Genomic DNA, 14,185 nt, shown 5'->3' with positions numbered 1-14,185 from the left:
ATAAATGTTGGAGAGGATGCAAAGAAAAGGAACCCTCTTGCACTGTTCTTGGGAATTTAAATTGATATAGCCACTATGGAAGACAGTATGGAGATTCTTTTACAAAATAGGAATAAAACTACCACATGACCCAATAATCCCACTACTGGGCACATACTCTGAGAAAACCATAATTGAAAAAGACACATGTCCTCCAATGTTCATTGCAGCACTATTTACAATATCTAGGTTATGGAAGCAACCTAGATGTCCATCAACAGATGAATGGATAAAGAAGCCGTGGTACATACATACAATGGAATATTACTCACTCATAGAAAGGAATGCATTTGAGTCAGTGCTAATGAGGTAGATGAATCTAGAGCCTATTATACAGAGTGAAGTAAGTCAGAGAAAAACAAATATTGTATATTAACATATATATATGGAATCCAGAAAGATGGTATTGCTGAACCTATTTGCAGGGCAGCTATGGAGATACAAACATAGAGAACAGACTTATGGAACTGGGGGGTGGGGTGGGGAAGAAGAGAGTGGGATAAATGGAGAAAATGGCATGGAAACATACACACTACCTTTCTGTATGACTCAGGGAAATCAAACTGGGGCTCTATGACAACCTAGAGGGGTGGGATGGAATGGGAAGTGGGAAGGAGGTTCAAGAGGAAGGGGACATATGTATACCTATGGGTGATTCATGTTGATGTATGGCAGAAACCAACATAATATTGTAAAGCAATTATCCTTCAATGAAAAAATACATACATTAAAAAAAAACAGAAAAATCAGTGTCTCATTAACTATACTCCAATAAAATTGAAAAAATTTAAAAGGAATGAGTATAAGGATTTCTTAATGATTATAGTAAAATAACAATAAAACTTAAAATATTAAAAAAAGAATCAGTATCTCCATAAAGAGACATCATCCCATTGAGAATTCTCTCTATAAGTATCAGGGCATCGCATCAAGAGCAAGCATATGTCAAATTCTTGGGACCAGTTTAAACCATGAAAATATGCAGCAGTGGTAAAATCAATAGCAGCCAAAAATGAGATTACTAGCTTATATAGTAATCAAAATACCCATCTCTTTCTTCATCCAACCTTTGGAAAGATTAGTCTCTCTGGAATGAGTAAACTCTCAGAAGTTTAGCCATATTTGAAGGGGGCTGGAGGAAGATCCTAAAAAGAGCCATTTAGAAGTTTTGCTAATGTGAGGGGATGAGTACAGTGATTAATTAGCATATTTCAAAGATGAGACCTAATTTGTATCCTAAGTAGGCTACACTTATTATACAACCATAACCAGACCCCAGTGCTAAAAGCAGCCATTTTTTAGGACTTGCAAGTAATACCCACTCCCTGAGAAAATGCATTATTCTTCTAGTTTCAAATAATTAGCTCTTTCTGGATGACATTTTATTTTCAAAGTTCTCTGACCAGCCTGTTAGTATTCTGGTCTTCATAATATGCATTATGTCTCTGCAACTAAAAGAAAAACTCAGACAGAAATCTTTGCTATAGGACCCAAACACCGTTTTTCTTATAAACTTACAGAAAGATTTTACAGAACAGTTATCAAGAATATGGGCCCTGGATTCAGACTGTCTGGGTTCAGATTTTTACCTTGTTAGTTATGTTACCTTGAGAAAACTACTTTACCTCAATGTGTTTCAGTCTCTTCATCTGTAAGATGTTAATAATAGAATCTATTTTATTGGGTTTTTTAAAAGCATTATATAAACTAATATATGCAATGTGCTTAGAATGATGCCTGACAGTAAATAAATGTTGCATGTGATAATGTATATGACAGTATTCTACCCTGGAAATGTGGGAGTGGAGTGGTATAAATCACTGCTATTTTGCACAATCAGAACTAGAAAATAAACTGTATAATACGAATGAATCTCCAACCCAAGCAGATTATCATATGTTGATTACCAAAGATAATGCTCTATTCAACAACTAAAACATGTCTCTCAGACCATTTGCTACTAATGATTGACCAATTTTGAAAAGGAGGAAAATTTTTGATAAACACTAACATAAAAAAGAAAATAAAGCACACCATGTACCAGAAAATTATACTACAGAATTTAAACATGTCTCTGAATACTGAAAAAAATTTTTTTGTCATTTAGCATTAAAATTTTTAATTGAAAGATGACTGTTTTACAGAATTTTGTGGTTTTCTGTCATACATCAACAAGAATGAGCCATAGGTACACTCATGTCCCCTCCCTCCTGAACCTCTCTCCCATCTCCCTCTTCATCCCAACCTTCAGCCTGTCACAGAGTCCCTGTTTGAGTTCCCTAAGTCATACAGCAAATTCCCACGGGCTATCTATTTTACATATAGTATTGTAAATTTCCATGTTACTCTCTCCACATATCTCCTGTTCTCCCTCCTCCCCTACCCTTATGTCCATGGTCTGTTCTCTATGTTTCTCCACTGTTGCCCTGAAAATAAGTTCATTAGTACCATCTTTCTAGAGTCCATATATATGTCAGTATACTTCACTCTGTGTAACAGGCTCTAGGTTCATCCACCTCGTTAGAACTGACTCAGATGTGTTCCCTTTTACGGCTGAGTAGTACTCCACTGCGGAGAAGGCAATGGCACCCCATTCCAGTACTCTTGCCTGGAAAATCCCATGGACAGAGGAGCCTAGTAGGCTGCAGTCCATGGGGTTGCTGGGAGTTGGACACATCTGAGCGACTTCACTTTCATTTTTCACTTTCATGCATTGGAGAAGGAAACGGCAACCCACTCCAGTGTTCTTGCCTGGAGAATCCCAGGGATGGGGAAGCCTGGTGGGCTACCATCTATGGGGTCGCACAGAGTCGGACGTGACTGAAGCGACTTGGCAGCAGCAGCAGCAGCACTTCATTGTGTATATGTACCACAGCTTTTTTATCCATTCATCTGTCAATAGACATCTAGGTTGCTTCCCTGTTCTAGCTGTTGTAAATAGTGCTGCAGTGAACACGGGGGTACCTGTGTCTTTTTCAATTTTGGTTTCCTCAGGTTATAAGCCTAGAAGTGGGATTGCTGGGTCATATGGCGGTTTTACTCCTAGCTTTTAACGGAATCTCTATACCATCTTCCATAGTGGCTGTTTCAGTTTACATTCCCACCAGAAATGCAAGAATGTTCCCTTTTCTTTGCATCCTCTCCAGCATTTATTGTTTGTAGATTTTTTGATGATGGCCATTCTGACTGGTGAGAGATGGTATCTCATTGTAGTTTTGATTTGCATTTCTGTAATGATGAGTGATGCTGAGCATCTTTTCATGTGCTTGTTGGCCATCTACAGGTCGTCTTTGGAGAAATGTCTCTTCAGGTCCCTTTCCCACTGTTTGATTGGGTTGTTTGCTTTTCTGGTATTGAGTTGTATGAGCTGCTTGTATATTTTGGAAATTAATTCTTTGTCAGTTGTTTCCTTTGCTATTACTTTCTCCCATAATGAGGGCTGTCTTTTCACCTTGTTTGTAGTTTCCTTTGCTTTGCAAAAGCTTTTAAGTTTAATTAGGTCCCACTTGTTTATTTTTGTTTTCATTTCCATTACTCTAGGAGGTGGGTCATAGAAGATCTTGCTTTATGTCATCGAGTGTTCTACCTATGTTTTCCTCTAAGAGTTTTATAGTTTCTGGTCGAACATGTAGGTCTTTAATCCATTTTGAGTTTATCTTTGTGTGTGATGTTAGGTAGTATTCTAATTTCATTCTTCTGTACATAGCTGTCCAGTTTTCCCAGCACCACTTATTGAAGATGCTGTCTTTGCCTCATTGCATATTCTTGTCTCCTTTGTCAAAAATAAGATATCCATAAGTGCATGGGTTTATCTCTGGGTTCTCTATCTTGTTCCATTGGTCTATATTTCTGTTTTTGTGCCAGTACCATACCGTCTTAATGACTATAGCTTTGTAGTATAGTCTGAAGTCAGGAAAGTTGATTCCTCCAGATCCATTCTTCTTTCTCAAGACTGCTTTGGCTATGCGGGGTCTTTTGTGTTTCCATGTGAACTGTGAAATTTTTTGTTCTAGTTCTGTGAAAAATGCCATTGGTAATTTGATAGGGATCACATTGAGTCTGTAGACTGCATTTGGTAGTGTAGTCATCTTCACAATGTTGACTCTTCCTACACAGGAACATGGAATATCTCTCCATATGTTTATGTCATCTTTGAGTTCTTTCATCAGTGTCTTATAATTTTTCTGTATACAGGTCTTTTGTCTCCTTAGGTAGATTTATTCCTAGGTATTTTATTCTTTTTGTTGCAATGGTGAATGGGATTGATTCCTTAATTTCTCTTTCTGATTTTTCATTGTTAGTATATAGGAATGCAAGTGATTTCTGTGTATTGAGCTTGTATCCTGCAACTTTGCTGAATTCACTGATTAGCTCTAGCAATTTTCTGATAGTTTCTGTTGGGTTTCTATTTACAGTATCATGTCATCTGCAAACAGTGAGAGTTTTACTTCTTCTTTTCTGATATGGACTCCTTCTATTTCCTTTTCTTCTCTAATTGCCATAGCTAGGACTTCCAAAACTATGTTGAATAATAGTGGTGAGACTGGACACCCTTGTCTTGTTCCTGATCTCAGAGGGAATGCTTTGTTTTTCACCATTGAGAACAATGTGCTGTGAGCTTTTCATATATGGCCTTACTATGTTGAAGTAGGTTCCTTCTATGCCCATTTTTTGAAGCGTTATTATCATAAATGGATGCTGAATTTTGTTGAAGGCCTTTCCTGCATCTATTGAGATGATCATATGCTTTTTATCTTTGAATTTGCTAATATGGTATATCACATTGATTGATTTGCATATATTGAAGAATCCTTGCATCCCTGGAATAAACCTGACTTGATCATGGTGTATGAGCTTTTTAATGTGTTGCTGAATTCTGCTTGCTAGAATTTTGTTGAGGATTTTTGCATCTATGTTCATCAGTGATATTGGCCTGTAGTTTTCTTTTTTTGTGTTGTCTTTGTCTGGTTTGGTATCAGGGTGATAGTGGCCTCATAGAATGAGTCTGGAGATGTTCCTTCCTCTGCAATTTTTTGGAATAGTTTCAGAAAAATAGGCATTAACTCTTCTCTCAATGTTTGATAGAATTCCCCTGGGGAGCCATCTGGCCCTGGGCTTTTGTTTTTGGGAGATTTTTGATCACTGTTTCGATTTCAGTGTTTGTAACTGGGTTGTTCATAATTTCTATTTCCTTCCCAGTTCAGTCTTGGGAGGCTGACCTATTTTAAGAATCTGTCCGTTTCCTCTAGATTGTCCTCTAGGTTGTCTCATATTTTCTTATGGTCCGTTGTATTTCTGTGTTTTCTTTTGTAACCTCTCCTTTTTTATTTCTAATTTTGTTGATCTTTCTCCTTTTTTTTCTTGATAAGTCTGACTAGTGGTTTGTCAATTTTGTTTATCTTTTCAAGAAACAGCTTTTAGTTTTATTAATCCTTGCTATCTGTTAATTTTAGGTATTCATTTTTTTTCATTTATTTCTGCTCTAATCTTTGTGATTTCTTTCCTTCTGCTGACTTTGGGATTTTTTTGTTCTTCTTTTTCCAGCTGCTTTAGATGTAGAGTTAGGTTGTCTATTCAATGCTTTTCTTGTTTCTTAATGAATTACTGTATTGCTATAAACTTCCCTCTTAGAACTGTTTTTGCTGAATCCCATAAGTTTTGGGTCATCGTGTTTTCATTGTCATTTGTTTCTAGGAATCTTTTGATTTCCTTTCTTATTTCTTCAGTAACCTTTAGTAATGTACTGTTTAATCTCCATGAGTTTGTATTTTTTGCAGTTTTCTTTTTTTTTTTTTCATGCAGTTGATATCTAGTCTCACAGCATTGTGGTCAGAGAAGATATATGATACAATTTCAATTTTCTTAAATTTATTGAGGCTTGATTTGTGGCCCAAGATGCAGTCTCTCCCGGAGAATATTCCATGTGCACTTCAGAAGAAAGGGTATTCTTCTGCATTTGGATGGAAAGTCTTGAAGATATCCATTAGGTCCATATGGTCTAATGTTTCATTTAAGGTTTCTGTTTCCTTATTGATTCTTTGTTTTGATGATCTGTCCAATGGTGTAAGTGGGGTGTTAAAGTCCACTACTATTGTGTTACTGTCAATTTCCCCTCTTATGCCTGTTACTGTTTCCCTTATGTATTGAGGTGCTATATTAGGTGCATAAATATTTACAGTTGTTATGTCTTCTTCTTGGGCTGATCATTATGTACTGTCCTTCTTTGTCTCTTATAATATTCTTTATTTTAAAGTCTATTTGTCTGAAATAAGGATTGTCACTCCAGCTTTCTTTTGCTTTCCATTTGCATATAATATCTTTTCTAACCTTTTACTTTCCGTCTGTATGTGTCTCTGGTTCTGAAGTGCGTCTCCAGTGGGCAGTATATAGGTATATGTGTGTGTGTGTGTGTGTGTGTGTGTGTATATATATATATGGGTCTTATTTTTGTATCCATTCAGTCAGTCTGTATCTTTGGTTGGTGCATTTAATCTGTTTACATTTAAGATAATTATTGATATATATGTTACTATTGGCATTTTCTCAATTGTTTTGGGTTTGCTTTTGCAGTTCTTTCCTTTCTCTTGTGTTTACTGGCCATGTAAGTCCCTTTAGTATAGGCTGCAAGGCTGGTTTGGTGGTACTGAGTTTTCTTAACTTTTGCTTGTCTGTAAAGCTTTTGATTTCTCCATCAATTTTGAATGAGATCTTTGCCAGGTATAGTAATCTTGGTGGTAGATTTTTCTCTTTCAGTACTTTAAATATATCTTGCCATTCCCTTCTGGCCTGCAGAGTTTCTGCTGAAAGGTCCACTGTTAATTGTATGGGTTTTCTGTTGCTTTTCCTTTGCTGCTTTTAATAATCTCTCTTTGCATTTAGTACTTTTTTTTAATAAACTTCAAACTTTTTATTTTGTATTGGGATGCAACCAATTTGAAACAAATTTAATTCTGAAAGAATACAGTACATGTGTATCTGGGACAGAATTTAATACAAAAGTCTTAAAATGATTATAACAGTTCTCTACATTTGTTCTATAAAATATAAATATAATGATATGCACAAAGATTTAGCTACAAAGATGTTTATCTCAACAGTTTTTTATAAAACAGCAAAAAATTAAAAAGTCTAGATGGCTAGTGATGGTTTAAATTGTGGTATATCCTTAAGACTGAATACAAAAAAGCCATTTGTGCTGTAGAACAATCTCTATGATAAGGCAAAATGTTATGACATATTGTATCGAGAGATTCTAATTTACAGTGGAAATTTGTGCACCTATGCATAAAACAGATATACATAGAACAAGATTATCTTTTGGTGGGACTGCATGTGATTTTTTTACCTTGTTCTTTTCTACAGTTTGCTAATTTTCTCCAATGAAGGCATAATATTTGTAATCAGATTAAAATGTTATTAGGGAAAAAGTGTTTCTCAAACTTTAATGTGCATATCAATCAGCTGGATAATCTTGTTAAAGTTCAGATTCTGACTCACTAGATCTAGATCTGGGCCTGATTTTTAACAGGCTCCTGGGTGATGCTAATGCTACTAAACTGGGATGAAACTTGAGAAAGACACTATATAATATTATATACTCAGTCTTCTTTCTCTAACCATGTAGATTACAAAGTTCACAATAGAACAAATTTTTAGAGAAAGCTTGTTACTGTAAGACTATAGTGATATTAAATGTTGGTCTAATAAACAATTCAACATTAACTGAGAAATATGCTGGCAATACAAAAATCAAATAGGGGAGAGAGGTAACTTGAGGACTACTGTAATACAATTTTAATACTATATAATAAAGCATAACAGAAGTGAGTATAGATGTTATAGAACACAGGAAGAGATCATGAATTCTAAAAAGGATAAAAGTCAGAGGAACAGAATGCTTCAGTGATTTTGTTACAGAGATAGTATGTGAGCAGTGGCTTAAAGTAGGATATATCCCCACCACTGGCAGTAGTAGGAAATTCCAAGTAGAAGAAACACCTTACATTGTTGTTATAATGGATTTCATTGTCTGACTACTCATTATCATGTTCACATAGTGGCCAAAAGTGTCAGTTCTGCATAGCTAATTATTAAGAGAAATGCAAAAATCAAAACCACACAAAGCTATCACCTCACGCCTCACAGAATGGCTATCAACCAAAATGTACAAATAACAAATGTTGGAAAAGATATGGAGAAAAGGAAAGTCTCATAAACTGTTGATGGGCATGTAAATTGGTGCAGCCACTAGGGGGAACAGTAATTACCATATGATCCAGCAATTCCACTCTAGGATACATGTATCCAAAAGAAAAAAAAAAGAAAACAATAATTCAAAAAGATACATGCACCCTAACCTTCATAGCAGCACTATTTACAATAGTCAAGACATGGAAGCAACCCAAATGTCCATCAATAGACAACTGGAAGGTATGGTATATAGATGTGTGTATATATGTGTGTGTATGTGTGCGTATATATATGTAGGTGTACATATGTATATAAATATATATATACACATACATTAATATTCAGCTACTAAAAATAATGAAATACTGCCATTTTCAGTAACGTGGATGGCCCTAGATAATATTATGCTTAGTGAAATAAGTTAGAGAAAGACAAATATGACTCACAGACAGAAACAGACTCACAGACATAGAAAACCAACTCACAGACATTGAAAATAAACTTGTGGTTACCAAAGTAGAGAGGGAAAGGGTGGGGCACAAATTAATGGTATGAGATTAACATATGCAAATTACTACATATAAAGTACAGAAGCAACAAGGATTTAATGTACAGCACAGGGAATTATCCCCATTATCTTGATAATGGAATAGAATCTGCAAAAAGCTAAAGCAGTTATAATAGACCAGTTCAGGCAGTTTTAACTTTCCAAAGTTTATACAGTCTTTAAGGCAGTTTACTCCCATGCTTTAGTGCAGAGGTCTCCAACCTCCAGGATCTAATGCATGATGATTTGAGGTAGAGCTGATGTAATAATAATAGAAATAAAGTACACAGTCAGTGTAATGGACTTCAATCATCCTTCCCCCAGTCTGTGGAAAAACTGTCTTCCCTGGTGCTAAAAGGTTGGAGACAGCTGCTTTAGTGTACTATATCTGTATCTTTGTAACTTCTAGGCTAAAAGACCTCCCACATTATCTCTTTATCTACTTTTTTCATCTGCAATATTCCACTGCTTCTAGGTAGTAATTAATTTTTTGAGGATTTACAACATTATAGCCTGAAAACTAGGCTATGGGAAAAATAATATTGAATTATTACCCTCAAAAACAAGACAAGAAAGAGCAAACATAGAGACAATGTAGTAGTCAAGGAACAATGAAATAGCAGCTTAAAAATGTATAAGTAATTTCTGTGGGAGTTTAGCACTAAGGAAGAAATTAGCATTAAGAAGAAGATGGAGGCTTAAAGTATATGGAAGAATGAATTTTGAGACTCAGAGGAGGAAAAGGTGACTGCAGCCATGAAATGAAAAGACACTCCTTGGAAGGAGAGTTAGACAACCTAGACAGCATATTATGAAGCAGAGACATTACTTTGCCAACAAAGGTCTGTCTAGTCAAGGCTATGGCTTTTCCAGTAGTCATGTATAGATGTGAGAGTTGGACTGTGAAGAAGGCTGAGCACTGAAGAATTGATGCTTTTGAAGTGTGGTGTTGGACAAGACTCTTGAGAGTCCCTTGGACTGCAAGGAAATCCAACCAGTCCATCCTAAAGGAGATCAGTCCTGAATGTTCACTGGAAGGACTGATGTTGAAGCTGAAACTCCAATACTTTGGCTACCTGATGCAAACAGCTGACTCATTTGAAAAGACCCTGATGCTGGGAAAGATTGAGGGCAGGAGGAGATGGGGATGACAGAGGATGAGATGGTTGGATGGTTATCACCAACTCTATGGACATGAATTTGGGTAAACTCTGGGAGTTGGTGGACAGGGAGGCCTGGCGTGCTATGGTTCATGGGGTCGCAAAGAGTTGGACATGACTGAGCAACTGAACTGAACTGAGCTCCGATTCTATATGAAAAACATCCATATACAAAATTGCTCATTTGTTCAATACAGTATTTTTATCTAAACTTCACTAGTATGGATATGTATATTGTATATATACAGGAATATATATATTCACAGGAAAGAATAGGTAAAGTATTTGATGGTATTCATCTATTCAGCGCTTAAACTGTTGCAATTAGACATAAAATATATAAAGCCCAACATTTAAAACGTGCAAAACTTCCATCAAGTTCAGCATTGTATAACTCAACGTAGTATTTATGATCAAAGAAAGATTTAGAAGCTAACCATAACAAATTTGCTAGAAAGAAAACTCAGTGGAATGTCAATATTCCCTTTCATTCTGAGTCATAATAAAAAGAATTCCTTCATGTTTTTGTTTTGAACTTCATGTACTTATATGTTCATGGAATCAGCTGTTAAATATTTATGTTATCAAACAGGAATTCCTGTTACTTTAGTAGTAAAAGATAAAACACATTTAAGACACCTGGAAACCACTATACAGCCTTTATTTTTTGTTTCTTCTTATATTTAATGTCACTGAAGAATAAAGAAACTTGTATTAAACTTGTTACATTTCATATATGCCTAAATTGATCATTATAATCTTTACTCAATAGTTCAGAAACCTAATTTTTAATAAAATTAAATGTAGTTTCTGTGCTTATTTTATTTCCTAAATAGAACTTTTGAAACAAGCATACTCAGAGAGCTTATCAGCAGGAGATATTACATTCTTTTTTCTTATCAAACAAATCATGCAAGTAAATTGTCCTAAGTAGCATGAAGAATGTAGTTTGCATGAAAACTTCATACTGTCAAAGTGCCTTCCATAACTCACACTATAAATGAATAAAAATTTGTGTTTCCACCACAAAAAATAAACCTTGGAATTTTGAAACAAAAGGATTCCTCTGTTTCTGTTGTATCTTTACTTTCTCTTCTACATCAAAACATTTCATAATAGGAAACCAGAACTCCATACTCATCACTACATATATACAATTATTTTGTCTGTGATATTCTGGGATATGAAATAGAAAGTGAAAGAATGCTTGATTAATGAACATTCAGTCACTCTTTAACTATGTCTTATATCACATCTATTATTTGAATGGCTACAAAGTTTGTACTTAATTTCACTGTGCACTATGATCCTATTAACTTATTTTGTGACATCACAATAAAGAAATATGTTAACAGCATTTTATTTGTTTCTCCAAAAGAAATCATAGTTCCTGATATTACCTTTAGTTGCTAGATTTTAAAATGCATCTCAGAAAATGTTATAAGCCCCACACATTTTTTTAAATGTTGAGGGTACAGCTCAAACACAACTTTTCATTATTAAAAGCCCATGACATTCATTATTTGTGATACATTTACTATGTGATACCCTCTATTTGTAGAAATAGGGGCTAGTGTACTAATCCAGTGCTATCCTCATTCCTTATTGAATGTTTAATTAAAAGATCCCTGAAATACATAAAAATGATTCCCAAAAGGCCTTAGAAGACTGCAATTTAACAGAATAGGGCAAGGAGAATGAACAGCAAACTTTTGTTGCTTGGTAAATTTTAATAATGTACTCCTATGTCAATATTCAACAGTTCATTACCTTGATATTTGCGATTTCTCATCTATCAACTTGTTACATAGTAAGGATTAATTATAAATAATCAAAATCTCTAGAAGGAAAAAAAAAGTACAAATACATGTTTTTTACTTTCTCCCTAATATAACTTAAAGGTAAAAAAAATTCTGATGTGATTAAAAGAAATTCAAATAAGCTTCCGTGGAACTATGAAGCTACTATATAAACAAAGGTATCGATTCTGCAAGCCATTCTTGTTCTGTTGTTGCCTTTTTAGCTGAGTTTTTCTCCTTAACTGCTATGGAGTATATAAACAGAAAGAAGCAAAACCTAGTGCTATTTGGTGATCAAACACACTAAAAAGTACCAAGAGTAATTCTATTGTTCCTTTAATCAGAGTGACAAAAATACTTGGAGGAAGGTTCAAGGTGAGATGTGGAATGGCAGGCACTGGTATTGTTTATAATTGAAATGTATCCTTTAAAAATTGCATGTCACAAAAAAATCATTACGTATCACCATTCCAGCCAAGCAGTAAGTCCAAACATTTTACCATGTCTGGAAAGAATGTGATGCATGCATAAACAAATAACCTCCACTATAAGAAATCTTCTGATATTTTTAATATTATAAATGTAAGATTTCACTTAGAATACATAGAATAATCATAGTATGCTTCCATAATATAAATCCTGCTTGTTAAACTAAAGTAACTTTTACACATGCATTTAAAAATAAAATATGGCAAACATAATACAAATTTAATTATAAATTCAAGAGTTCTTTTACCCCCTTTTGAATTTTAAGGCTTATAAATGTATGACATTTAATAAAATAAACTGATTATCTCTCTTAAATGTAGGCACTTCACTTTTACATAAAAACAAAAAAATACAAACAAAACTGTAATACATACCAGAAATTGAGAATCTTGCAGAAAATTTTCCCACTGATACTCAATTTAACTGATTGTATTTAAAACCATGAGCTATGTAATTCAGCTCAATTTATAATCAAGTTTTTGTGGATTTTTTTCAACTTTACCTTGCAAAATATATTTGTGCAAATTACAAAAAAGACAACAACTAAAAAACACCCCCACAGTTCTCTGAGTGATTCTAAAACCCCAATTAGTATTTTAGCTTCTAGTTACAATGTATCATCAAGAAACAAAAACAAAACTTACTTGATCTGTCCCATAAGGCAGTATGTTCAGAGAAATGAAGGCTGTCATTTTCCAGAGTTGTTTTCTGATCATGTGCAGTACCTTTGGAGTGTCTATGAAATAATCGGCTAGCAAAACCTTCCAATTTCTGAAGAGCAGTAGTACCTGTATATTGGTTACAGGGTACTTCTCTATAAGCTGCCATTCATGTGTATTTACATTTAACTTATCGTAACTGAAAATATTTCCAGAAGGAGCTCAACAACTACTTACACAGAAGCTAAGAGCTATGCATGTGTCAAACTTCCTGTTTGCAGGGTATTCAAACCACTACTGCTGTTCTGTTTCCTGTTAATATAAAACAGCACATTACTGAGTCTTAAAACTGTCCAACTAGAGAGGAAGATTTTAAAGACTTGCAATATCATCCTAAAAGGGTCTATGTTTGAGTGTTTTAATACTAATACACAGGTTAATGAGAACATTAAATATAAAGCTTTAAATATAATAAGCTGAAAAAAATTTTTAAAAGAAAAACTATTTAAACATGCATTACAACCCTATACAAATACTGAAGGTCAAACTACTCTCCAAATATAATAAGTTTAAAAGGCTGTGTGTTTTTCCCCCAGCAAATCAGCTAATACAGACTAGTATAGACTTTATAGATCCTTATAAACAGTTAACTTTTCATTGAAAACTGGTATGGAACAGATATTACAAAACATTAAAAAACAAACATAACTTTTAATGAAAAAAATGTGAACTGTAATTTTTAAAAACTCAACATTGGAAACTCACTGACTTAAATTTAATATGTACAGAAACTACAAAAACTTAGTATGGTAGTATTGCTTACCAAACATAATTTGCTGACAAGTGGACATCAGCAGTACATTTTAAAACATTCTATAATTTGAAAAAATATTAAGATTTAAAGTATATAAAATCAGTGACAGCAAGAAATTTCAATTGAGAGGAAAAAAATCCTTCTAGTTGACTGAGATATGTTAATTTCTAGACTTGACACTGAGGATTGCTGCTTACCTGATCTCTTCATTTAGGGATCTCACTTTGAAACAGCTCCTTCAGTTAAAAGTAAACTGTCCATTTACACAAAAATGTGACCTGTGACATTTAAAACTGATTGTGGGTACTTGCCTGTGACACTTTTATTAAAGGATGATAAGGGGGGAGGAAGGAGGGAAAGGAAAGAAAGATCTTTTTAAAAAAATCTAATGGAAGATGGGAGGGAGATTCAAGAGGGAGGGAATATGTGTATACTTATGGCTGATTGATGTCGAGGTTTGACAGAAAACAACAAAATTCTGTAAAGCA

At 34.4% G+C, this 14,185-nt stretch overlaps 1 protein-coding gene across 2 annotated transcripts in view; it reads right to left on the bottom strand.

Moving 5' to 3' along the window:
• The window catches only part of PRKACB (protein kinase cAMP-activated catalytic subunit beta), a 146,164-nt gene that overhangs the window by 73,841 nt on the left and 58,138 nt on the right, over window positions 1-14,185 (bottom strand). Inside the window, exon 1 of one of the 2 annotated variants that reach the window (XM_005678170.3) lies at window positions 12,869-13,173. The exons of the other annotated variant lie outside the window; for it this stretch is intronic. Within the exon in view, the coding sequence (XP_005678227.1) occupies window positions 12,869-13,052 (184 nt within the window). The 5' untranslated portion in view covers window positions 13,053-13,173. Of the gene's footprint in view, window positions 1-12,868; window positions 13,174-14,185 lie in introns of those variants that run through there. 2 annotated transcript variants of the gene reach the window in all.

The sequence above is a fragment of the Capra hircus genome, chromosome 3 (genome assembly GCF_001704415.2).
Source record: "Capra hircus breed San Clemente chromosome 3, ASM170441v1, whole genome shotgun sequence".
Taxonomy (NCBI): Eukaryota; Metazoa; Chordata; class Mammalia; order Artiodactyla; family Bovidae; genus Capra; species Capra hircus.
Note: the sequence above shows the minus strand (reverse complement) of the source record. Positions and strands in the feature narration are given on the sequence as shown.